This window comes from Phlebotomus papatasi, chromosome 1 (assembly GCF_024763615.1).
Source record: "Phlebotomus papatasi isolate M1 chromosome 1, Ppap_2.1, whole genome shotgun sequence".
NCBI classification, from domain to species: domain Eukaryota; kingdom Metazoa; phylum Arthropoda; class Insecta; order Diptera; family Psychodidae; genus Phlebotomus; species Phlebotomus papatasi.
Genome location: NC_077222.1, coordinates 71,211,311 through 71,237,626, shown reverse-complemented (window position 1 = coordinate 71,237,626; position 26,316 = coordinate 71,211,311). Strand labels below are relative to the sequence as shown.

The following is a 26,316-nucleotide window of genomic DNA, read 5'->3' as shown; positions in this document are numbered from 1 at the left end:
TACAACAATTCTTTGATATAGTTGAAGTTCAACAAATGACTACTTGGGGCACTCTGGATGAAAAAACGAGTTAAGAAACAAAAAACCTCGCTTATCTTGGCTTCTGAGTAATCGATGAGATCATGTTCTATGGGAAAATTATAGAGTACATTCTGGTCTACATTTCACCCATATATCACTTTTCTGTCAGTTCATCCAAATCCTTGATATTTTGGTTTAAATACAAAATTTGTATAATTTCACGAATTTGATTCAAGATAACTGAATGGCGTCTCCCAACTTCAGCTCCAAATCGAATTTGCATGCACTCCGAGTTAGCTCACGTTAAGAATCTCACCTACATAAGCCGGTTAGGATTATCTGTCCCTTTCTCCCATATTCCTTTATGAATCTTACATATGGCTATATATTGTAATAGCTAGCCTTAAATCCCATCTGTCCTGAAAAAATTGAGAGTCTAATCCTTTTTTCCTAGTTTCAGGAAGCAAAAAATAAAGACAGGTCCAAAACTGTAATTTTGCTGCGCAATACTTCAGACGATTGTGCACAATTGATAGCACTTTTCTGAAAAACTACTATCACAGAGGGTAGAAGGGTTATTAGGGTTCAGATTTAGGCAAAAATCTTTTAGGCTGAAGAGGCACTTTTTGTGGGTGGAACAAAATTCACAAACTTGACTCACATTCATCGATCGCACATAGAAGACATTGCTTCTTCAGCCATTTTTTTTTCAATTTCTTGATTTATTTCAAATAATTTTCTTCATTTCTATAAATTATAATTACTAAATTGTAAAAGAAAAAAAAATGTCACATTCATTTATGCAAATATCTCTTTCAATTATTTCTTGTTTTTTTTTTGTGGATGGGATGAAAATCACCCTGGAACATTTTTTATCTCACTGGTTAATTGTTAAAAAAAAGAAAAGACAAAGAAGAAATATCGAGCAAGATTCAATCTTCCAGAGGGAATTTTCATTCTCTACTATTTTATTATTATCAACTTAAAAAAAAACCAAAAGATAAACCATCAAAAAGTTATCCCCATTTTTCTTCAATCTTTTTTTTTTTGCTACCCTTTTCATCAACAGTCTTTTTTTTTAATATAATTCAATATGTTAATTTGTTAGGTGTTCTACACTCTCCCCCTAAAAAAAAAACGGAAATTAATTTTAATTCCACTATTTCTTATTACAATTTTTATTCTTTGCAATTTTCTTCATTTCTAATATTCTTTTTTTTTATAATTTTTCATGCGAAAATCTCTATTTATTTTTTTGTATTAGAAGAGATAGTTTTTTTTTAATATACTTTTTTTCTCTATGATTCATTTAAAAGGGTACAAAAAATTACACATCCACTCATCAAAAGTTTTCTTTTTTTTATCTAATTATTGTGTGTGATTTTTAAGAAAAAAATTTCCATGCTCATACCTTCTATTTTGTTTTTTTTTCTGCATCTTTCTAATACCCTAAATATACATTTTATTTCATCTTTTTCTCATATCTTCTTTTCACCTTAATTCCTACTTTTTTTTTTAAATTTAAATAGTCTCACGCCAAATGATCTTCTCTTTTCCAAAAAAAAAAAATTGTTGCACAAATTTCCTTCACAAATTAATTCCATTTCTTTCTTTCTTTTTTCATCCCAAAACTTCCCTGAAATCATCTTTTTTTTCTCTTCTTCATCTAATCAACTTCTTACGCACTTTTCCCCCTCCCTTTTGAGTAAATTCAAATTCTTTCTTTCACTTTATTTTCCGGTGATTCTATCTCTCTCTCCTTTCATCTTTAGATGTCCTGCCAAAATTCTAGGTTTCCCTCAATCTCTCTCTCTTGTCGTCTCTCAAATGGACGGGGAGGAAACTGGTCTGCCGTTTAATAATAAAAAAAAACCTCTCCTCCCCTTCTCACAGAGATCTTGTGCATTATTGAGCAGCAGCTGATGTTGTGGCTGAAGATGCTGCTTGAGACTGTTGAGAACTTCCCTGTTTCTGTGGGATGCCAGTGGATTGATTTCCGCCACCCTGTCGCATATTATTGCGATTTCCACGGTAGTTGTTCGATCGGAAGTTACCACCGCGATAGCCACCACCGCCCATGCCCATGTTAGGTCCACGATTGTAGTAACCACTGCCCCGTCCCCGGAATCCTCCTCGGCTCGTGGGCATTTTCCAGGAAACTTCATTTCAGATGCGATCTCTCACATTTACGTCTATTGTAATCTACCCATTTGGTCCACCACTAAAAAGTAAAACTTAAAAATCTTAAAGTTGATAAACAAGAATTAATTTGACTCAAATATGCCGCAGTTGATTAATTTTTAAGCAATTTTGCATTTCTTTAATGTAAAAATATTTTTCAAGCTTGCACAAACTGAATGTGCAATCAAAGAATCACATCTACAATAAGCTCACACAGTTTACAACTGGTTTTTGACAATCTTTGACATAACCTCACTTTTGTGTTGTTTTTCATGTAGAAGAAAAAAAAATTGTCCGTGAGAAGCTGTTTTGTGAAAATTTTAGCCTGTTCACCTGCTGAAGCTCAATATCTGTGCTAAATCCCGATTCCTGCAGCTGCAGGAACAGAGAAATGATGGAGGAATGGTAGAATCTTGTGTGGTCTTCTCGCTTGCAGAGTTTTAGTCAATTTTTAGCTTTAAAAACTTATTGATTCGTGTAAATTTGGTGATATTTGGACTTTTCAAGAAAGTATTCATCAGATTTAACCGTTTCCGGAGTGAAATTCTCATAGAATCAAGCAAAAAATGGTTTTTAGTGTCAATAAAACATCTCTCAGAAAAGTTCCAAAAAAGTGATATTAAAATGTTTTATTCCTTGTACAAACGGATTAATCAAGTAGATTAGAGTTCCCTTTAAACAATGAAGTGCCACTTTTAGTGTCCGGTGCAAAATTTACGGTGATAATGGGGTGTTCAATGATCGCGTGAATCGTGTGCGATGATAGAAACTTGATTGATCTATCGCACAAATCGCCATTAAATTTTCATTTTCCTCTGGAGGAAAATCTAAGAATTTCCTGGGATTTTGTGGGGTGGGATTATGAACCTTATAAGTAAGAGATTTTTTTGGCATAGTTGGAAAGTCCATACGGTTTGCATGGTAGTCAGAAAAAATCACTGAACTTGAACATCATTTTTGCGTGCGAAAGTTCAAAGCCTCTCCCTATATGTTTAAATTTGTATATCTTTCACATAAATACATAGTATATACAGTAGACTCTCGCTTATCCGTGAGAGCGGGACCAAAATGTCATACGGATTTTGAGAGTGATACCCATTAAATTGTTTGAAATCCAACAATTTTTTTGTTTACATTGAAAATTTATGGAGTGAATCCTGACCTGACTGAATCCGACAGTCTCTCTAAACATGCGTACTGTCCAAAAAAGTTACAGTGAGTAAGAATTACAGTTGATAGAGTACATTTGCGTAACAAAAAAAACCCAAAACGGGAACAATGTGTCATCAAAATTTTGAAAATTCAACTGCCTCACGGATTTTTTATGTCACCCGGAAAAAGAGTCCACGGATAAGCGAGAGTCTGCTGTACATAGTAAGTGTGGAAATTAGTACTTTCCTCACATAAATACACTGTATATACTTAGTACGATCTGTGAAGCAGTACGAATAGCCGGCCGGGTTGTTAAGGGTTTTTCTCGGTTTTCTGAATCTTTTGTGATTTTTTCCCCATAATTATTATCATAATGGGAACTTGGATTTTCAATTTGATTTTTACAAATTTCTCTTTGAAAATTACAACAAATTCCTTCAATTGTTTGCAATGAAAAAACGATTTGATATTCATCGACTTTGCGCCAAAATTCAAATACTCCATCGGCCGGTTTAGTCGACTTTCGATTCCTCCTTGCGCATGGGGAAAATGCAAAAAAAAATCAGCGAGAAAATCGCAATTTTGCGAATTTTGCACACGAGTAAATCGATTTGTCAACCTGTGTTTTGGTCCCGAGAAAAATCGCGATTTTCTCAATGATTTAACAGTCTAATCATCATCTTTCCGTCTTCCCTGTACAGTATTAGTGTTCATTAGCAATATTATTGTAAAGTATAGTGAATAATACAAAAGGTTTGTTCCTTCCCAACCAATGAAAATTACCAGAGAAGAGTTTTTCAATACCTCTCTGCGGAGGGACGCATGATTATGACTGTCGCTATTTGCGTTTATCTCAACAATATTTTGTGAATTTAAACAAAACCAATTAATATTTTCTCCTATTTGCACAGTTCAGTTGCATTTTCTGCAAATTTAACCCATTTATTATAAAATTAAATGTGATGTTTTTGTGCTTTGTGTGATATCTTTTTTCTTCTGTCTTCTTCTCTTCTCACAAAAAAAAAAATATAGGCCTATGAAATGACATGATTCATGAGCAGTACCGTAAAGGCAACCTTCTCTGATAATTATAAAATTAAAATACGTTGGTAATATACATATTTCTAACTTTTATTATAATTTATTTTTATGAAAAAAGAAACAAAAAGAAAACACGAAATGGAGATAACGGAATGCGCGCCAAAAATTTTCAAATAGCCAAGACACTTTGTCCCATCGGGTAACTTTCGTGCCACCGCGCGCGTTTCCGAATTTTTCACGATTGTTACCGAAGGTGCTAGAGGCTGTCCAATCGCAGCGATCGGTGCATTTTTCATCGACGGCTGGTCGATTTGTCATCGAGCGATAGGTGTTAGAGGCTGACCAATAGCAGTGAGACAAACTAGCCAGAAGAGTTTGTGAAAAGTGCTTGGCGAAATTTAATTGTTTTCGTGCATTAAATCGTTAAAATAATTCACAAGCGTTCCACAGTGAGATATTTTGTGCAGCATTAATCCACCCCGTTGCTGAATAGTATTGATAAAATTGCAAGTAAGCATTTGGGGCGCTTTTTTCATCCAAATCGGTGGCACCTCATGTTTCCGCTCCAGAATTTTCTTGCTGTGCAAGAGGAGTTCTCGTTTTTTTTTTTGGGGGAGAAGAACGCGCGTCCTGGCAAATTTCCCATACGCATTCTCACCCTCCAAACATGATCTATTTATATTTCTCCTTACCCAACTTCCAATCACTCTCCTCTATCGAACTTTTGCCTGCAACGAAGCCCAATAATTAGCGGCATCATGTGTCTCGGTGCGCGAGTCCTCTCTCCCTTTTGCGGGTTCCGGAGATTTTCTCGTTTTGCGGCTTTTCCCCGGACGTTTTTCTCCACCTCAACATTACCTACCCCACACTTGTGGTCTCAAGTTACTCGTTAAGCCGCCCCCCGAAACTCTCACGGCTCATCAGGGAGAGGACGGAATGTTCTGGGGATTATCCACATTCCAGCGCACTAATGTCCTTTTATGAATGCCTAACTTTTCAATTCTTGCACACGAGAGAGAGTCATACCCAAACTCCAGAAGTGTAAGAGAGACCGAAATGTATAGAAAAAAAGGTCTCGCTGGCAATCACGAAAATGCCAGGATTTGCCGGCAACCCCGTCATATTTGTGCCTCAACACATGCACACTACCCACCACTCGACACTACCTAAGAGCCCTAGTAAAAATAAAACCCCAAAAAGATACTCGAGGGTTGTCCAGCACGCGAATTTCTAATGCACTTCTTGGCCCTAAAAGTGGAGCGCATCCCCCCATTCTCAATCAATTTGACACTGAATTGGAGGTTTTCTGAAATTTCATATCTCAGCTCCCTGGCCTTCAAGTCCTTTCCCTCTCCTTCTAGGTCGTCACCGTCACCAAACCGTAGAAAAATGTCTGACCGCAAAGCTGTTATCAAAAATGCTGATATGAGCGAAGAGATGCAGCAGGATGCTGTGGATTGTGCAACACAAGCTCTAGAAAAATACAATATCGAGAAGGTAAGCCAAATATTTTTCCAGAATTCACTGACTTGTTGAGATTTATTGATCATGACCACAAATGGTCTTATTAATTTCTAGTAATAATATTTAAAAAAAAAATCTAATTAAAAAATAGAGAAATAGAAGTTCTTTTCTGCTAATTCACTTTTATTTGTCCAAGCTCACAGAGAGAGAGTAATGTGATTTTATGTTTCCGCTTGAAAAAATTTTATCCGTGAAATTGATCAGACCTAAATATAGCTTTTCAAGGATGCAGGGCTTTGAGCAGTAAACCTATTATTGGTTTAAATTTTTTTTTCTACCTAAATGAAAAACAATTATAATGGGATACACACAAATGGTTTTTGCAAAGGTGAAATGTGCGTAGGTTTGATGAAACAAAAAGTAAAACTGCATGATAAAAAGTAACTTGATGTCGCTGATGATGCCACATGTACAATTGGATTTATTTTGTAAACAGGCTTTTGACATTTCAGTGAGAGTCTTTATGAAATCTAGATCTACACAGAAAAACCAGTGATAAGCCCAGATAAGCTTATGGTAGCTGAGATTAAGAATCGCGTAGAGTAAACTGTTCTCGGCGGTCGAAATGGATGAAATTGGCTCGACGCGATTCTTTATGGCTCCGGCACACCTTTTAGACCAGGAAAATTTCATAAAGTCAAAATTCGCATCCCTTTCTTTCTCAAAACTATTGCATATGCCTATCTCATTCTCTCGCACTCTTCTTCTTTTCTTAAACATCACTCCAAATTAAATTTAGCTCAATCGAATTTAGTATGCGAAAAAATGAGACAGTCATATGCAAAACATGTGAGAAAGAAAGGGTTTCGAATTTCGACTTCATGAAATTTTCCTGATCTAAAAGGTGTGCTGGAGCCATTATGCCTTCGGCACACCTTTTAGATCAAGAAAATTTCACGAAGCCGAAATTTGAATCCCTTTCTTTCTTACATGTTTTTCGTATGTCTGTCTCATTCTTTCGCTCTTTAATTTCGATTGAGCTAAATTGAATTTGGTGTGATGTTCAAAAGAAGAAGAAGAGTGCGAAAGAACGAGATAGTCATATGCAAAACGTATTAGAAAGAAAGTGATTCGAATTTCGACTTCATGAAATTTTCCTGACCAAAAAGGTGTGCTAGAGCCATTACCCCCCAAATTCAATTCACAATCGAATTTTCACGCATTTCGAGGTCGACTGTAAAGAATCTCAGCTACCATAAGCTTATCTGGACTTATCACTGATCATTTTCTATTTTAAATAGTCTGAATGAGGAAGGCCAACAAAAGAAAGAAAAGTTCATTGAAATCGGTTAATAAACATTGGAGATATAGTCCGGTCCATATGGATATAGTAATGGTCGGGGTACAGTAGGTTAGGGTATAGACGGATGGGTCCCATTATTAGAAAGATCTTGCATCCAGATACAATATATGCTAAAATTTCATCGAAATCCTTTCATAAACACAGAAACTGCAGTCCGGTCATGACATTTTTGGTTATAGGTCGGGTAAGGGAACATCGAGGGAGGAGTGCGACCCACCGTTGGAAAGGCCTCGACCTCGGCTACAACATACTAAAATTTAAAGAAAAAGCATCGTCTAGTTTTCGATTAATCGATCCTTCGAATAAAGCGGATGAAATTGGGGTGTCACAAAGTTTGTAGTGCTCCACGAGAGCTTTCCAAATCACCAAAATTTTTCCAAATCCAATAATTAGAAGCGGGGATATGATCATTTAAAAATTGAATTTTTGCCCCTTCTAGCTCGGGCCGGAGGGGCTTAAGTTTGGTATCGATCGAAAGCTCTTAGGCCCAGCTATAACATACTAAAATTTGAGATCGATCCATGCTATAGGGGCTGAATTATTGAGCAAAGAAAAATTTAGGGGTATTCCAAAATGGCAGAAGTGGGGGGGGGCGTCTGACATCACTTACTTCCCACCTACCGACATTTAACTTTAGCCGAAAACCGCTTGTCGGTATCTCTTTTCGTTCTCTTTCTCCAGAAGTGGTTATACGACGGACGGGACGGGACGTCCCGTCCACGAAAATCGATTTGTAATAGTTTGTAATAGAAACAAATTCGTAATAGTTTGTACTTTTTTCAGAAACATTGTAACCATTGTAACATGGGTACATGATCGCTTGACGAGAATCTTTTGTTCTTTTACGAACATTTTTCGTAAATATTCGAAAACAGCAAAATTTGTTCGTAAAGTGTTGCTAGGCAAAAAATGTAAGAACCAATCTTTATAAAAAAAAAAAACATAAATAAAATTTGTTTGATGGTTATACTATTTACAAGTATTTCGTAAGTTCTTATTCGGAATTCACAAAAAATTATTAACAATTTTACGAAATATTTTCTTCTGTACAATCATCTTATGCCCAACGCACAATAACTTTTTTTTGTAAACATGTTTTCGAAACTACCTATGAGAGCGAGCGAGATGACTAGATCTAGATCCCACTCCCTCTCACAGGAAGCTCCGAACAAATGTTTACAAAAAAAGTTATTGTGCACTGGGCATTAATCACTCACAGGCTCTGTCGAAAAATGTTTTCGAAATGACCTGTAAGATTGAACGGGATAACTAGATTTGGATTTCTTTCACTCTCGAAATGTGAAAATCTTGTTTACAAAACAAAAGTTGCGGTTCGCTGGGAATTATGCCTAATGCCTAGCGCACAATAACTTTTGTTTTGTAAATATGTTTTTAAAATTTCAGTGAGAGTAAATGAGATCGACATCTAGTTATCTCTGTCACTCTCATAAGTAATTTTGAAAACATATTTACAAACAAAAGTTATTGTGCGTTGGGCATAATGCACAATAGCTTTTGCTTTGTAAGTATGTTTTTAGCATTTCATTGAGATAGTACGAAATGCTAATCTAGTCATCTCGCTCACTCTCAGGAAATGTTGGAAACATGTGTACAAACAAAAATTATTGCACCCACAATAACTTTTGTTTGTAAACATGTTTCGAAAACATATTTACAAACAAAAGTTATTGTGTGTACAACAAAAAATCATGAAAATCTTGATTTTAGTGTGGTGAATTTCGCCTATACGTCTAAAATATAAGTTTGTACAGGGTATTGCCTTTGGCATTGGTAGGATTTCAGGATATAACCAACCGAGCATTGTTCATTTCACAAACAAGTTGCAGAAATCTACTTGTAGCACCAATATCTTATCGTGTGTGTGGGTCCTAAAACTTGCTAAAAGTTGAAATTTTGCCAATTTTCTGTGCACTTTATCATTTACTTCCACTTCATCAACTTGAATGTCCATATTTCTTGGTTGCTTGTCTCTCTGACGATATAATTCGCTCACATGCGTTCCATCAGAGGGCGCCAATAAATCAAAACTACATTGTTTTATCAACAACCTTGAAGTTTTGTGTCGGTTTGTTCACGAAATTGCAGATTAGACGTTAAGTTCATGATAAAACTAGTTACTGGTTATAATGAGGTACCATTCAGAAATTTAGCCGTGGATGTCACCGATTATCCCGTACAACACACCATTTTTTCGAGACAGTTTTCTTTTTCGAATCGGAAGAAATTAGCCCTATAACATGGGTTTCGAAATTCAAAACAAAAAATTCTTCAAGTCTTATAAAGATTCTTACGTGTGAAGACGGTATAAAATAAAAGAAGAAGCCCATTTTCCAAAGTTTTTGACGTACTTTTCGTAGCAGAGGATTGGAATGTAAGTGCAAAGTTTCATTAATTCTGTAAGAGGAATTCTGTAATTTCTCTGGCATTGTAACACGTGATTTCGAAACCTCCAGGAGAATTCTGTAAAAGTATGACAATGTCATATGACAAATTTAAACGTTTTTATTTAATGCACATCAGCCTTTAATTTTGTCCTTCTCCCGACTGTATTCACGAAAATTTGTCATATTATTAGAGAATTTCCCTACTGATATTGTCAGACGAACTTTTTTTCTCATGCCATATGAGTTCGAAAATGCAATTAATTTATTTTTTAATGAAATTTATTTGCTAAATGATATTGCTCAAAAACAGTCCGTCTTGGTTGATTTCTTTAATAAAATTCATTGTCACTTGAACTGCCAGAAATCTCAAATATATGACATGTGACAATGCCACATGAGCTGGACTGGCAGTGTCACTGCAACAGAATCGAATTTTCGAGAAAACTCTCCTGAGATTCAGACGCATTTTGTCATATGACATTACCAGAGTATTACAGAATTCCTCTGCTGTTTAGTGAAATTATCAATTAATTTCGTAGTAAGAGGATCAGGATGCTAATACAAAGTTTCACTAATCCTGATAAATGTAATAATTACCTAATAAAAAAATTCATAACTAATGGCCTCAACACAGAGAAATATACGTCCATATTGAAGCAAATTCCCTACTCTTGTGTAGGAAAAATTCTTGAATACGGAGATAAATTTCTCTTGTGTGTCGAGGGAAAGTAAGGTACCTTTGAATTGGGGCATTTTTGTCCTATTTTTATTTGGAACTTGACCTTGTCATGATAGAATTTCGCTTCAAATAAATAATTAAAAAACTAAATTGGGTTATCATAAGGTATACTTCCTTATAAAAATAAGAGTAAAAAGCTCAAAATCAAAGGTGCTCCAACTCAAGAGTTCCCCCAGCCAAACTTTCTTCTAATGATGACATTTAGCAAAGTTTAATATTTGGTCTTGGGACAAAACTAAACAAAAGTGAGGAGAAATTGTAAATCTTGATATTTCCTCACAGTTTCAAATGGATACAGACAGAGAAAAAAAGACTACTAAAATGTGCAAGACCTATACTCAAGAGTTCTTCTTCATATCGCAATAAAATATTGACATATTTTTTCGAAATAAAAATATTGACATATTTTGCCCATCTGAAATTTGAAGAAATCTCTAAATTCAGGATTAGATTCCGTTCACAATTAGTACCCATTTATAGCTATGTAATACAATTTTGAACTTGGAATACAACGTAGAAATTGTATTACATCGTAGAAGTTGGAATACATCGTAGAAATTGTATTACATCTTTGAAGTTGGAATATCATCATCATCATCAATCATCATCATCATTTCAACCACTTATCACTATTGGGGGGCGGGGAAGTTGGAATCCAACGTAGAAATTGTAATACAATTTTGAAGTTGGAATACAACGTAGAAATTGTATTACAATTTTGAACTTGGAATACAACGTAGAAATTGTATTACATCTTTGAAGTTGGAATATCATCATCATCATTAATCATCATCATCGTTTCCTACCGCTTATCACTATTGGGGTGGCGGGGAAGTTGGAATACAACGTAGAAATTGTATTACAATTTTGAACTTGGAATACAACGTAGAAATTGTATTACAATTTTGAACTTGGAATACAACGTAGAAATTGTATTACATCGTAGAAGTTGGAATACAACTTTCATAATATCATGTCAGTGGATTCCCTATCTCCTCTCTAGGAAATCCCAGATCCTCTGGGATTTTCTTGCATATTATGCCCAAGACTCTTCAGATACCTTCCGTGGTCAGAGGATTTCTGGAGCTTCCTCCAAGAAATCCTAGATCTTTTGGGATTTTCTTGCATATTATGCCCAAGACTCTTCAGATACCTTCCGTGGTCAGAGGATTTCTGGAGCTTCCTCCAAGAAATCCTAGATCTTTTGGGATTTTCTTGCATATTATGCCCAAGACTCTTCAGATACCTTCCGTGGTCAGAGGATTTCTGGAGCTTCCTCCAAGAAATCCCAGATCTTTTGGGATTTTCTTGCATATTATGCCCAAGACTCTTCAGATACCTTCCGTGGTCAGAGGATTTCTGGAGCTTCCTCCAAGAAATCCTAGATCTTTTGGGATTTTCTTGCATATTATGCCCAAGACTCTTCAGATACCTTCCGTGGTCAGAGGATTTCTGGAGCTTCCTCCAAGAAATCCTAGATCTTTTGGGATTTTCTTGCATATTATGCCCAAGACTCTTCAGATACCTTCCGTGGTCAGAGGATTTCTGGAGCTTCCTCCAAGAAATCCTAGATCTTTTGGGATTTTCTTGCATATTATGCCCAAGACTCTTCAGATACCTTCCGTGGTTAGAGGATTTCTGGAGCTTCCTCCAAGAAATCCCAGATCTTTTGGGATTTTCTTGCATATTATGCCCAAGACTCTTCAGATACCTTCCGTGGTCAGAGGATTTCTGGAGCTTCCTCCAAGAAATCCTAGATCTTTTGGGATTTTCTTGCATATTATGCCCAAGACTCTTCAGATACCTTCCGTGGTCAGAGGATTTCTGGAGCTTCCTCCAAGAAATCCCAGATCTTTTGGGATTTTCTTGCATATTATGCCCAAGACTCTTCAGATACCTTCCGTGGTCAGAGGATTTCTGGAGCTTCCTCCAAGAAATCCTAGATATTTTGGGATTTTCTTGCATATTATGCCCAAGACTCTTCAGATACCTTCCGTGGTCAGAGGATTTCTGGAGCTTCCTCCAAGAAATCCCAGATCTTTTGGGATTTTCTTGCATATTATGCCCAAGACTCTTCAGATACCTTCCGTGGTCAGAGGATTTCTGGAGCTTCCTCCAAGAAATCCCAGATCTTTTGGGATTTTCTTGCATATTATGCCCAAGACTCTTCAGATACCTTCCGTGGTCAGAGGATTTCTGGAGCTTCCTCCAAGAAATCCTAGATCTTTTGGGATTTTCTTGCATATTATGCCCAAGACTCTTCAGATACCTTCCGTGGTCAGAGGATTTCTGGAGCTTCCTCCAAGAAATCCTAGATATTTTGGGATTTTCTTGCATATTATGCCCAAGACTCTTCAGATACCTTCCGTGGTCAGAGGATTTCTGGAGCTTCCTCCAAGAAATCCTAGATATTTTGGGATTTTCTTGCATATTATGCCCAAGACTCTTCAGATACCTTCCGTGGTCAGAGGATTTCTGGAGCTTCCTCCAAGAAATCCCAGATCTTTTGGGATTTTCTTGCATATTATGCCCAAGACTCTTCAGATACCTTCCGTGGTCAGAGGATTTCTGGAGCTTCCTCCAAGAAATCCTAGATCTTTTGGGATTTTCTTGCATATTATGCCCAAGACTCTTCAGATACCTTCCGTGGTTAGAGGATTTCTGGAGCTTCCTCCAAGAAATCCCAGATCTTTTGGGATTTTCTTGCATATTATGCCCAAGACTCTTCAGATACCTTCCGTGGTCAGAGGATTTCTGGAGCTTCCTCCAAGAAATCCTAGATCTTTTGGGATTTTCTTGCATATTATGCCCAAGACTCTTCAGATACCTTCCGTGGTCAGAGGATTTCTGGAGCTTCCTCCAAGAAATCCCAGATCTTTTGGGATTTTCTTGCATATTATGCCCAAGACTCTTCAGATACCTTCCGTGGTCAGAGGATTTCTGGAGCTTCCTCCAAGAAATCCTAGATATTTTGGGATTTTCTTGCATATTATGCCCAAGACTCTTCAGATACCTTCCGTGGTCAGAGGATTTCTGGAGCTTCCTCCAAGAAATCCCAGATCTTTTGGGATTTTCTTGCATATTATGCCCAAGACTCTTCAGATACCTTCCGTGGTCAGAGGATTTCTGGAGCTTCCTCCAAGAAATCCCAGATCTTTTGGGATTTTCTTGCATATTATGCCCAAGACTCTTCAGATACCTTCCGTGGTCAGAGGATTTCTGGAGCTTCCTCCAAGAAATCCTAGATCTTTTGGGATTTTCTTGCATATTATGCCCAAGACTCTTCAGATACCTTCCGTGGTCAGAGGATTTCTGGAGCTTCCTCCAAGAAATCCCAGATCTTTTGGGATTTTCTTGCATATTATGCCCAAGACTCTTCAGATACCTTCCGTGGTCAGAGGAGTCCTGGAGCTTTCTCCAGGAAATCCCAGATCTTTTGGGATTTTCTTGCATATTATGCCCAAGACTCTTCAGATACCTTCCGTGGTCAGAGGATTTCTGGAGCTTCCTCCAAGAAATCCCAGATCTTTTGGGATTTTCTTGCATATTATGCCCAAGACTCTTCAGATACCTTCCGTGGTCAGAGGATTTCTGGAGCTTCCTCCAAGAAATCCCAGATCTTTTGGGATTTTCTTGCATATTATGCCCAAGACTCTTCAGATACCTTCCGTGGGCAGAGGAGTCCTGGAGCTTTCTCCAGGAAATCCCAGATCTTTTGGGATTTTCTTGCATATTATGCCCAAGACTCTTCAGATACCTTCCGTGGTCAGAGGATTTCTGGAGCTTCCTCCAAGAAATCCCAGATCTTTTGGGATTTTCTTGCATATTATGCCCAAGACTCTTCAGATACCTTCCGTGGTCAGAGGATTTCTGGAGCTTCCTCCAAGAAATCCCAGATCTTTTGGGATTTTCTTGCATATTATGCCCAAGACTCTTCAGATACCTTCCGTGGTCAGAGGATTTCTGGAGCTTCCTCCAAGAAATCCCAGATCTTTTGGGATTTTCTTGCATATTATGCCCAAGACTCTTCAGATACCTTCCGTGGTCAGAGGATTTCTGGAGCTTCCTCCAAGAAATCCTAGATCTTTTGGGATTTTCTTGCATATTATGCCCAAGACTCTTCAGATACCTTCCGTGGTCAGAGGATTTCTGGAGCTTCCTCCAAGAAATCCTAGATCTTTTGGGATTTTCTTGCATATTATGCCCAAGACTCTTCAGATACCTTCCGTGGTCAGAGGATTTCTGGAGCTTCCTCCAAGAAATCCCAGATCTTTTGGGATTTTCTTGCATATTATGCCCAAGACTCTTCAGATACCTTCCGTGGTCAGAGGATTTCTGGAGCTTCCTCCAAGAAATCCCAGATCTTTTGGGATTTTCTTGCATATTATGCCCAAGACTCTTCAGATACCTTCCGTGGTCAGAGGATTTCTGGAGCTTCCTCCAAGAAATCCTAGATCTTTTGGGATTTTCTTGCATATTATGCCCAAGACTCTTCAGATACCTTCCGTGGTCAGAGGATTTCTGGAGCTTCCTCCAAGAAATCCCAGATCTTTTGGGATTTTCTTGCATATTATGCCCAAGACTCTTCAGATACCTTCCGTGGTCAGAGGAGTCCTGGAGCTTTCTCCAGGAAATCCCAGATCTTTTGGGATTTTCTTGCATATTATGCCCAAGACTCTTCAGATACCTTCCGTGGTCAGAGGATTTCTGGAGCTTCCTCCAAGAAATCCCAGATCTTTTGGGATTTTCTTGCATATTATGCCCAAGACTCTTCAGATACCTTCCGTGGTCAGAGGATTTCTGGAGCTTCCTCCAAGAAATCCCAGATCTTTTGGGATTTTCTTGCATATTATGCCCAAGACTCTTCAGATACCTTCCGTGGTCAGAGGATTTCTGGAGCTTCCTCCAAGAAATCCCAGATCTTTTGGGATTTTCTTGCATATTATGCCCAAGACTCTTCAGATACCTTCCGTGGTCAGAGGATTTCTGGAGCTTCCTCCAAGAAATCCCAGATCTTTTGGGATTTTCTTGCATATTATGCCCAAGACTCTTCAGATACCTTCCGTGGTCAGAGGAGTCCTGGAGCTTTCTCCAGGAAATCCCAGATCTTTTGGGATTTTCTTGCATATTATGCCCAAGACTCTTCAGATACCTTCCGTGGTCAGAGGAGTCCTGGAGCTTTCTCCAGGAAATCCCAGATCTTTTGGGATTTTCTTGCATATTATGCCCAAGACTCTTCAGATACCTTCCGTGGTCAGAGGATTTCTGGAGCTTCCTCCAAGAAATCCCAGATCTTTTGGGATTTTCTTGCATATTATGCCCAAGACTCTTCAGATACCTTCCGTGGTCAGAGGATTTCTGGAGCTTCCTCCAAGAAATCCCAGATCTTTTGGGATTTTCTTGCATATTATGCCCAAGACTCTTCAGATACCTTCTGTGGTCAGAGGATTCCTGGAGCTTTCTCCAGGAAATCCCAGATCTTTTGGGATTTTCTTGCATATTATGCCCAAGACTCTTCAGATACCTTCCGTGGTCAGAGGATTTCTGGAGCTTCCTCCAAGAAATCCCAGATCTTTTGGGATTTTCTTGCATATTATGCCCAAGACTCTTCAGATACCTTCCGTGGTCAGAGGATTTCTGGAGCTTCCTCCAAGAAATCCCAGATCTTTTGGGATTTTCTTGCATATTATGCCCAAGACTCTTCAGATACCTTCCGTGGTCAGAGGATTTCTGGAGCTTCCTCCAAGAAATCCCAGATCTTTTGGGATTTTCTTGCATATTATGCCCAAGACTCTTCAGATACCTTCCGTGGTCAGAGGATTTCTGGAGCTTCCTCCAAGAAATCCCAGATCTTTTGGGATTTTCTTGCATATTATGCCCAAGACTCTTCAGATACCTTCCGTGGTCAGAGGAGTCCTGGAGCTTTCTCCAGGAAATCCCAGATCTTTTGGGATTTTCTTGCATATTATGCCCAAGACTCTTCAGATACCTTCCGTGGTCAGAGGAGTCCTGGAGCTTTCTCCAGGAAATCCCAGATCTTTTGGGATTTTCTTGCATATTATGCCCAAGACTCTTCAGATACCTTCCGTGGTCAGAGGATTTCTGGAGCTTCCTCCAAGAAATCCCAGATCTTTTGGGATTTTCTTGCATATTATGCCCAAGACTCTTCAGATACCTTCCGTGGTCAGAGGATTTCTGGAGCTTCCTCCAAGAAATCCCAGATCTTTTGGGATTTTCTTGCATATTATGCCCAAGACTCTTCAGATACCTTCCGTGGTCAGAGGATTTCTGGAGCTTCCTCCAAGAAATCCCAGATCTTTTGGGATTTTCTTGCATATTATGCCCAAGACTCTTCAGATACCTTCCGTGGTCAGAGGATTTCTGGAGCTTCCTCCAAGAAATCCCAGATCTTTTGGGATTTTCTTGCATATTATGCCCAAGACTCTTCAGATACCTTCCGTGGTCAGAGGAGTCCTGGAGCTTTCTCCAGGAAATCCCAGATCTTTTGGGATTTTCTTGCATATTATGCCCAAGACTCTTCAGATACCTTCCGTGGTCAGAGGATTTCTGGAGCTTCCTCCAAGAAATCCCAGATCTTTTGGGATTTTCTTGCATATTATGCCCAAGACTCTTCAGATACCTTCTGTGGTCAGAGGATTCCTGGAGCTTTCTCCAGGAAATCCCAGATCTTTTGGGATTTTCTTGCATATTATCCCCAAGACTCTTCAGATACCTTCCGTGGTCAGAGGAGTCCTGGAGCTTTCTCCAGGAAATCCCAGATCTTTTGGGATTTTCTTGCATATTATGCCCAAGACTCTTCAGATACCTTCCGTGGTCAGAGGATTTCTGGAGCTTCCTCCAAGAAATCCCAGATCTTTTGGGATTTTCTTGCATATTATGCCCAAGACTCTTCAGATACCTTCCGTGGTCAGAGGATTTCTGGAGCTTCCTCCAAGAAATCCTAGATCTTTTGGGATTTTCTTGCATATTATGCCCAAGACTCTTCAGATACCTTCCGTGGTCAGAGGATTTCTGGAGCTTCCTCCAAGAAATCCCAGATCTTTTGGGATTTTCTTGCATATTATGCCCAAGACTCTTCAGATACCTTCCGTGGTCAGAGGAGTCCTGGAGCTTTCTCCAGGAAATCCCAGATCTTTTGGGATTTTCTTGCATATTATGCCCAAGACTCTTCAGATACCTTCCGTGGTCAGAGGATTTCTGGAGCTTCCTCCAAGAAATCCCAGATCTTTTGGGATTTTCTTGCATATTATGCCCAAGACTCTTCAGATACCTTCCGTGGTCAGAGGATTTCTGGAGCTTCCTCCAAGAAATCCCAGATCTTTTGGGATTTTCTTGCATATTATGCCCAAGACTCTTCAGATACCTTCCGTGGTCAGAGGATTTCTGGAGCTTCCTCCAAGAAATCCCAGATCTTTTGGGATTTTCTTGCATATTATGCCCAAGACTCTTCAGATACCTTCCGTGGTCAGAGGATTTCTGGAGCTTCCTCCAAGAAATCCCAGATCTTTTGGGATTTTCTTGCATATTATGCCCAAGACTCTTCAGATACCTTCCGTGGTCAGAGGATTTCTGGAGCTTCCTCCAAGAAATCCTAGATATTTTGGGATTTTCTTGCATATTATGCCCAAGACTCTTCAGATACCTTCCGTGGTCAGAGGATTTCTGGAGCTTCCTCCAAGAAATCCTAGATCTTTTGGGATTTTCTTGCATATTATGCCCAAGACTCTTCAGATACCTTCCGTGGTCAGAGGATTTCTGGAGCTTCCTCCAAGAAATCCCAGATCTTTTGGGATTTTCTTGCATATTATGCCCAAGACTCTTCAGATACCTTCCGTGGTCAGAGGAGTCCTGGAGCTTTCTCCAGGAAATCCCAGATCTTTTGGGATTTTCTTGCATATTATGCCCAAGACTCTTCAGATACCTTCCGTGGTCAGAGGATTTCTGGAGCTTCCTCCAAGAAATCCTAGATATTTTGGGATTTTCTTGCATATTATGCCCAAGACTCTTCAGATACCTTCCGTGGTCAGAGGATTTCTGGAGCTTCCTCCAAGAAATCCCAGATCTTTTGGGATTTTCTTGCATATTATGCCCAAGACTCTTCAGATACCTTCCGTGGTCAGAGGATTTCTGGAGCTTCCTCCAAGAAATCCCAGATCTTTTGGGATTTTCTTGCATATTATGCCCAAGACTCTTCAGATACCTTCCGTGGTCAGAGGATTTCTGGAGCTTCCTCCAAGAAATCCTAGATCTTTTGGGATTTTCTTGCATATTATGCCCAAGACTCTTCAGATACCTTCCGTGGTCAGAGGATTTCTGGAGCTTCCTCCAAGAAATCCCAGATCTTTTGGGATTTTCTTGCATATTATGCCCAAGACTCTTCAGATACCTTCCGTGGTCAGAGGAGTCCTGGAGCTTTCTCCAGGAAATCCCAGATCTTTTGGGATTTTCTTGCATATTATGCCCAAGACTCTTCAGATACCTTCCGTGGTCAGAGGATTTCTGGAGCTTCCTCCAAGAAATCCCAGATCTTTTGGGATTTTCTTGCATATTATGCCCAAGACTCTTCAGATACCTTCCGTGGTCAGAGGATTTCTGGAGCTTCCTCCAAGAAATCCCAGATCTTTTGGGATTTTCTTGCATATTATGCCCAAGACTCTTCAGATACCTTCCGTGGTCAGAGGATTTCTGGAGCTTCCTCCAAGAAATCCCAGATCTTTTGGGATTTTCTTGCATATTATGCCCAAGACTCTTCAGATACCTTCCGTGGTCAGAGGATTTCTGGAGCTTCCTCCAAGAAATCCCAGATCTTTTGGGATTTTCTTGCATATTATGCCCAAGACTCTTCAGATACCTTCCGTGGTCTGAGGATTTCTGGAGCTTCCTCCAAGAAATCCCAGATCTTTTGGGATTTTCTTGCATATTATGCCCAAGACTCTTCAGATACCTTCCGTGGTCAGAGGATTTCTGGAGCTTCCTCCAAGAAATCCTAGATCTTTTGGGATTTTCTTGCATATTATGCCCAAGACTCTTCAGATACCTTCCGTGGTCAGAGGATTTCTGGAGCTTCCTCCAAGAAATCCCAGATCTTTTGGGATTTTCTTGCATATTATGCCCAAGACTCTTCAGATACCTTCCGTGGTCAGAGGAGTCCTGGAGCTTTCTCCAGGAAATCCCAGATCTTTTGGGATTTTCTTGCATATTATGCCCAAGACTCTTCAGATACCTTCCGTGGTCAGAGGATTTCTGGAGCTTCCTCCAAGAAATCCCAGATCTTTTGGGATTTTCTTGCATATTATGCCCAAGACTCTTCAGATACCTTCCGTGGTCAGAGGATTTCTGGAGCTTCCTCCAAGAAATCCCAGATCTTTTGGGATTTTCTTGCATATTATGCCCAAGACTCTTCAGATACCTTCCGTGGTCAGAGGATTTCTGGAGCTTCCTCCAAGAAATCCCAGATCTTTTGGGATTTTCTTGCATATTATGCCCAAGACTCTTCAGATACCTTCCGTGGTCAGAGGATTTCTGGAGCTTCCTCCAAGAAATCCCAGATCTTTTGGGATTTTCTTGCATATTATGCCCAAGACTCTTCAGATACCTTCCGTGGTCAGAGGAGTCCTGGAGCTTTCTCCAGGAAATCCCAGATCTTTTGGGATTTTCTTGCATATTATGCCCAAGACTCTTCAGATACCTTCCGTGGTCAGAGGAGTCCTGGAGCTTTCTCCAGGAAATCCCAGATCTTTTGGGATTTTCTTGCATATTATGCCCAAGACTCTTCAGATACCTTCCGTGGTCAGAGGATTTCTGGAGCTTCCTCCAAGAAATCCCAGATCTTTTGGGATTTTCTTGCATATTATGCCCAAGACTCTTCAGATACCTTCCGTGGTCAGAGGATTTCTGGAGCTTCCTCCAAGAAATCCCAGATCTTTTGGGATTTTCTTGCATATTATGCCCAAGACTCTTCAGATACCTTCTGTGGTCAGAGGATTCCTGGAGCTTTCTCCAGGAAATCCCAGATCTTTTGGGATTTTCTTGCATATTATGCCCAAGACTCTTCAGATACCTTCCGTGGTCAGAGGATTTCTGGAGCTTCCTCCAAGAAATCCCAGATCTTTTGGGATTTTCTTGCATATTATGCCCAAGACTCTTCAGATACCTTCCGTGGTCAGAGGATTTCTGGAGCTTCCTCCAAGAAATCCCAGATCTTTTGGGATTTTCTTGCATATTATGCCCAAGACTCTTCAGATACCTTCCGTGGTCAGAGGATTTCTGGAGCTTCCTCCAAGAAATCCCAGATCTTTTGGGATTTTCTTGCATATTATGCCCAAGACTCTTCAGATACCTTCCGTGGTCAGAGGATTTCTGGAGCTTCCTCCAAGAAATCCCAGATCTTTTGGGATTTTCTTGCATATTATGCCCAAGACTCTTCAGATACCTTCTGTGGTCAGAGGATTCCTGGAGCTTCCTCCAGGAAATCCCAGATCTTTTGGGATTTTCTTGCATATTATGCCCAAGACTCTTCAGATACCTTCTGTGGTCAGAGGATTCCTGGAGCTTCCTCCAGGAAATACCAGATCTTTTGGGATTTTCTTGCATATTATGCCCGAGACTCTTCAGATCCCTTCTGTGGTCAGAGGATTCCTGGAGTTTCCTCCAGCAAATCCCAGATCTTCTGAGATTTTCTTGCATATTATGCCCAAGACTCTTCAGATACCTTCCGTGGTCAGAGGATTCCTGGAGCTTCCTACAGAAATCCCAGATCTTTTGGGATTGCTTTTCTCTTCCAATTTTCCTCATTTCCAAGTGAAATTTTGCACATCTCAAGCTTGAAGGAGGCTCTAAACAGATGTAAAGTTTAAGGTCCCTATCTCTCATAGTTTCCGAGATAATCGACTTTAAAGATTTTCTGACACTTGTATGCATTTCTCGCCCAATTTTCCTCATTTCCAAGTGAAATTTTGCACATCTCAAGCTTGAAAGAGGTTCTAAACAGATGTGAAGTTTGAGGTCCCTATCTCTTATAGTTTCCGAGATAATCGACTTTAAATATTTCCAGACACTTGCATGCATTTCTCGCCCAATTCTCCTCATTTCCAAGTGAAATTTTGCACATCTCAAGCCTGAAGGAGGCTCTAAACAGATGTAAAGTTTGAGGTCCCTATCTCTCATAGTTTCCGGGATAATCGACTTTAAAGATTTTCTGACACTTGTATGCATGTCTCGCCCTATTTTCCTCATTTCCAAGTGAAATTTTGCACATCTCAAGCTTGAAGGAGGCTCTAAACAGATGTAAAGTTTAAGGTCCCTATCTCTCATAGTTTCCGAGATAATCGACTTTAAAGATTTTCTGACACTTGTATGCATTTCTCGCCCAATTTTCCTCATTTCCAAGTGAAATTTTGCACATCTCAAGCTTGAAAGAGGTTCTAAACAGATGTGAAGTTTGAGGTCCCTATCTCTTATAGTTTCCGAGATAATCGACTTTAAATATTTCCAGACACTTGCATGCATTTCTCGCCCAATTCTCCTCATTTCCAAGTGAAATTTTGCACATCTCAAGCCTGAAGGAGGCTCTAAACAGATGTAAAGTTTGAGGTCCCTATCTCTCATAGTTTCCGGGATAATCGACTTTAAAGATTTTCTGACACTTGTATGCATGTCTCGCCCTATTTTCCTCATTTCCAAGTGAAATTTTGCACATCTCAAGCCTGAAGGAGGCTCTAAACAGATGTAAAGTTTAAGGTCCCTATCTCTCATAGTTTCCGAGATAATCGACTTTAAAGATTTTCTGACACTTGTATGCATTTCTCGCCCAATTTTCCTCATTTCCAAGTGAAATTTTGCACATCTCAAGCTTGAAAGAGGTTCTAAACAGATGTGAAGTTTGAGGTCCCTATCTCTTATAGTTTCCGAGATAATCGACTTTAAAGATTTCCAGACACTTGCATGCATTTCTCGCCCAATTCTCCTCATTTCCAAGTGAAATTTTGCACATCTCAAGCCTGAAGGAGGCTCTAAACAGATGTAAAGTTTAAGGTCCCTATCTCTCATAGTTTCCGAGATAATCGACTTTAAAGATTTTCTGACACTTGTATGCATGTCTCGCCCTATTTTCCTCATTTCCAAGTGAAATTTTGCACATCTCAAGCCTGAAGGAGGCTCTAAACAGATGTAAAGTTTGAGGTCCCTATCTCTTATAGTTTCCGAGATAATCGACTTTAAATATTTCCAGACACTTGCATGCATTTCTCGCCCAATTCTCCTCATTTCCAAGTGAAATTTTGCACATCTCAAGCCTGAAGGAGGCTCTAAACAGATGTAAAGTTTGAGGTCCCTATCTCTCATAGTTTCCGAGATAATCGACTTTAAAGATTTTCTGACACTTGTATGCATTTCTCGCCCAATTTTCCTCATTTCCAAGTGAAATTTTGCACATCTCAAGCTTGAAGGAGGCTCTAAATAGATGTAAAGTTTGAGGTCCCTATCTCTCATAGTTTCCGGGATAATCGACTTTAAAGATTTTCTGACACTTGTATGCATTTCTCTTCCAATTTTCCTCATTTCCAAGTGAAATTTTGCACATCTCAAGCTTGAAAGAGGTTCTAAACAGATGTGAAGTTTGAGGTCCCTATCTCTTATAGTTTCCGAGATAATCGACTTTAAATATTTCCAGACACTTGCATGCATTTCTCGCCCAATTCTCCTCATTTCCAAGTGAAATTTTGCACATCTCAAGCCTGAAGGAGGCTCTAAACAGATGTAAAGTTTAAGGTCCCTATCTCTCATAGTTTCCGAGATAATCGACTTTAAAGATTTCCAGACACTTGCATGCATTTCTCGCCCAATTCTCCTCATTTCCAAGTGAAATTTTGCACATCTCAAGCCTGAAGGAGGCTCTAAACAGATGTAAATTTTGAGGTCCCTATCTCTTATAGTTTCCGAGATAATCGACTTTAAATATTTCCAGACACTTGCATGCATTTCTCGCCCAATTCTCCTCATTTCCAAGTGAAATTTTGCACATCTCAAGCCTGAAGGAGGCTCTAAACAGATGTAAAGTTTGAGTTTCCGTAATCCCTGACACTTGTATGCATTTCTCAATATTTCCAAGTTTCACATCTCAAGCTTGAGATAATCGTTTCCGGGACTTTAAAGATTTTCTGACACTTGTATGCATTTCTCGCCCAATTTTCCTCATTTCCAAGTGAAATTTTGCACATCTCAAGCTTGAAGGAGGCTCTAAATAGATGTAAAGTTTGAGGTCCCTATCTCTCATAGTTTCCGGGATAATCGACTTTAAAGATTTTCTGACACTTGTATGCATTTCTCTTCCAATTTTCCTCATTTCCAAGTGAAATTTTGCACATCTCAAGCTTGAAAGAGGTTCTAAACAGATGTGAAGTTTGAGGTCCCTATATCTTATAGTTTCCGAGATAATCGACTTTAAAGATTTCCAGACACTTGCATGCATTTCTCTTCCAATTTTCCTCATTTCCAAGTGAAATTTTGCACATCTCAAGCCTGAAGGAGGCTCTAAACAGATGTAAAGTTTAAGGTCCCTATCTCTCATAGTTTCCGAGATAATCGACTTTAAAGATTTTCTGACACTTGTATGCATTTCTCGCCCAATTTTCCTCATTTCCAAGTGAAATTTTGCACATCTCAAGCTTGAAGGAGGCTCTAAATAGATGTAAATTTTGAGGTCCCTATCTCTCATAGTTTCCGGGATAATCGACTTTAAAGATTTTCTGACACTTGTATGCATTTCTCTTCCAATTTTCCTCATTTCCAAGTGAAATTTTGCACATCTCAAGCTTGAAAGAGGTTCTAAACAGATGTGAAGTTTGAGGTCCCTATCTCTTATAGTTTCCGAGATAATCGACTTTAAAGATTTCCAGACACTTGCATGCATTTCTCGCCCAATTCTCCTCATTTCCAAGTGAAATTTTGCACATCTCAAGCCTGAAGGAGGCTCTAAACAGATGTAAAGTTTAAGGTCCCTATCTCTCATAGTTTCCGAGATAATCGACTTTAAAGATTTTCTGACACTTGTATGCATTTCTCGCCCAATTTTCCTCATTTCCAAGTGAAATTTTGCACATCTCAAGCTTGAAGGAGGCTCTAAATAGATGTAAAGTTTGAGGTCCCTATCTCTCATAGTTTCCGGGATAATCGACTTTAAAGATTTTCTGACACTTGCATGCATTTCTCTTCCAATTTTCCTCATTTCCAAATGAAATTTTGCACATCTCAAGCTTGAAAGAGGTTCTAAACAGATGTGAAGTTTGAGGTCCCTATCTCTTATAGTTTCCGAGATAATCGACTTTAAAGATTTCCAGACACTTGCATGCATTTCTCGCCCAATTCTCCTCATTTCTAAGTGAAATTTTGCACATCTCAAGCCTGAAGGAGGCTCTAAACAGATGTAAAGTTTAAGGTCCCTATCTCTCATAGTTTCCGAGATAATCGACTTTAAAGATTTTCTGACACTTGTATGCATGTCTCGCCCTATTTTCCTCATTTCCAAGTGAAATTTTGCACATCTCAAGCTTGAAGGAGGCTCTAAACAGATGTAAAGTTTGAGGTCCCTATCTCTCATAGTTTCCGAGATAATCGACTTTAAAGATTTTCTGACACTTGCATGCATCTCTCGCCCAATTTTCCTCATTTCCAAGTCAAATTTTGCACATCTCAAGCTTGAAGGAGGCTCTAAACAGATGTAAAGTTTGAGGTCCCTATCTCTCATAGTTTCCGAGATAATCGACTTTAAAGATTTTCTGACACTTGTATGCATTTCTCGCCCAATTTTCCCCATTTCCAAGTGAAATTTCACTTAAATATCTTTAAAGTCGATTATTTTGGAAACTATGAGAGATAGGGACCTCAAACTTTACATCTGTTTAGAGCCTCCTTCAGGCTTGAGATGTGCAAAATTTCACTTGGAAATGAGGAAAATTGGGCGAGAAATGCATACAAATGTCAGAAAATCTTTAAAGTCGATTATCTCGGAAACTATGAGAGATAGGGACCTCAAACTTTACATCTGTTTAGAGCCTCCTTCAAGCTTGAGATGTGCAAAATTTCACTTGGAAATGAGGAAAATTGGGCGAGAAATGCATACAAGTGTCAGAAAATCTTTAAAGTCGATTATCTCGGAAACTATGAGAGATAGGGACCTCAAACTTCACATCTGTTTAGAACCTCTTTCAAGCTTGAGATGTGCAAAATTTCACTTGGAAATGAGGAAAATTGGAAGAGAAATGCATACAAGTGTCAGAAAATCTTTAAAGTCGATTATTTTGGAAACTATGAGAGATAGGGACCTCAAACTTTACATCTGTTTAGAGCCTCCTTCAGGCTTGAGATGTGCAAAATTTCACTTGGAAATGAGGAAAATTGGGCGAGAAATGCATACAAATGTCAGAAAATCTTTAAAGTCGATTATCTCGGAAACTATGAGAGATAGGGACCTCAAACTTTACATCTGTTTAGAGCCTCCTTCAAGCTTGAGATGTGCAAAATTTCACTTGGAAATGAGGAAAATTGGAAGAGAAATGCATGCAAGTGTCTGGAAATCTTTAAAGTCGATTATCTCGGAAACTATAAGAGATAGGGACCTCAAACTTCACATCTGTTTAGAACCTCTTTCAAGCTTGAGATGTGCAAAATTTCACTTGGAAATGAGGAAAATTGGAAGAGAAATGCATACAAGTGTCAGAAAATCTTTAAAGTCGATTATCCCGGAAACTATGAGAGATAGGGACCTCAAACTTTACATCTGTTTAGAGCCTCCTTCAGGCTTGAGATGTGCAAAATTTCACTTGGAAATGAGGAGAATTGGGCGAGAAATGCATGCAAGTGTCTGGAAATATTTAAAGTCGATTATCTCGGAAACTATAAGAGATAGGGACCTCAAACTTCACATCTGTTTA

The 26,316-nt window shown here is 39.1% G+C and overlaps 1 protein-coding gene across 1 annotated transcript in view; it reads left to right on the top strand.

Moving 5' to 3' along the window:
* The first annotated feature begins 3,923 nt into the window (after positions 1-3,923).
* Positions 3,924-26,316, top strand: part of LOC129800243 (dynein light chain 2, cytoplasmic) — a 53,231-nt gene continuing 30,838 nt past the window's right edge. The window contains exons 1-3 of the mRNA XM_055844515.1: positions 3,924-4,107; positions 4,387-4,463; positions 5,757-5,892. Of these exons, the coding sequence (XP_055700490.1) occupies positions 4,408-4,463; positions 5,757-5,892 (192 nt within the window). The 5' untranslated portion in view covers positions 3,924-4,107; positions 4,387-4,407. The remainder of the gene's footprint in view (positions 4,108-4,386; positions 4,464-5,756; positions 5,893-26,316) is intronic.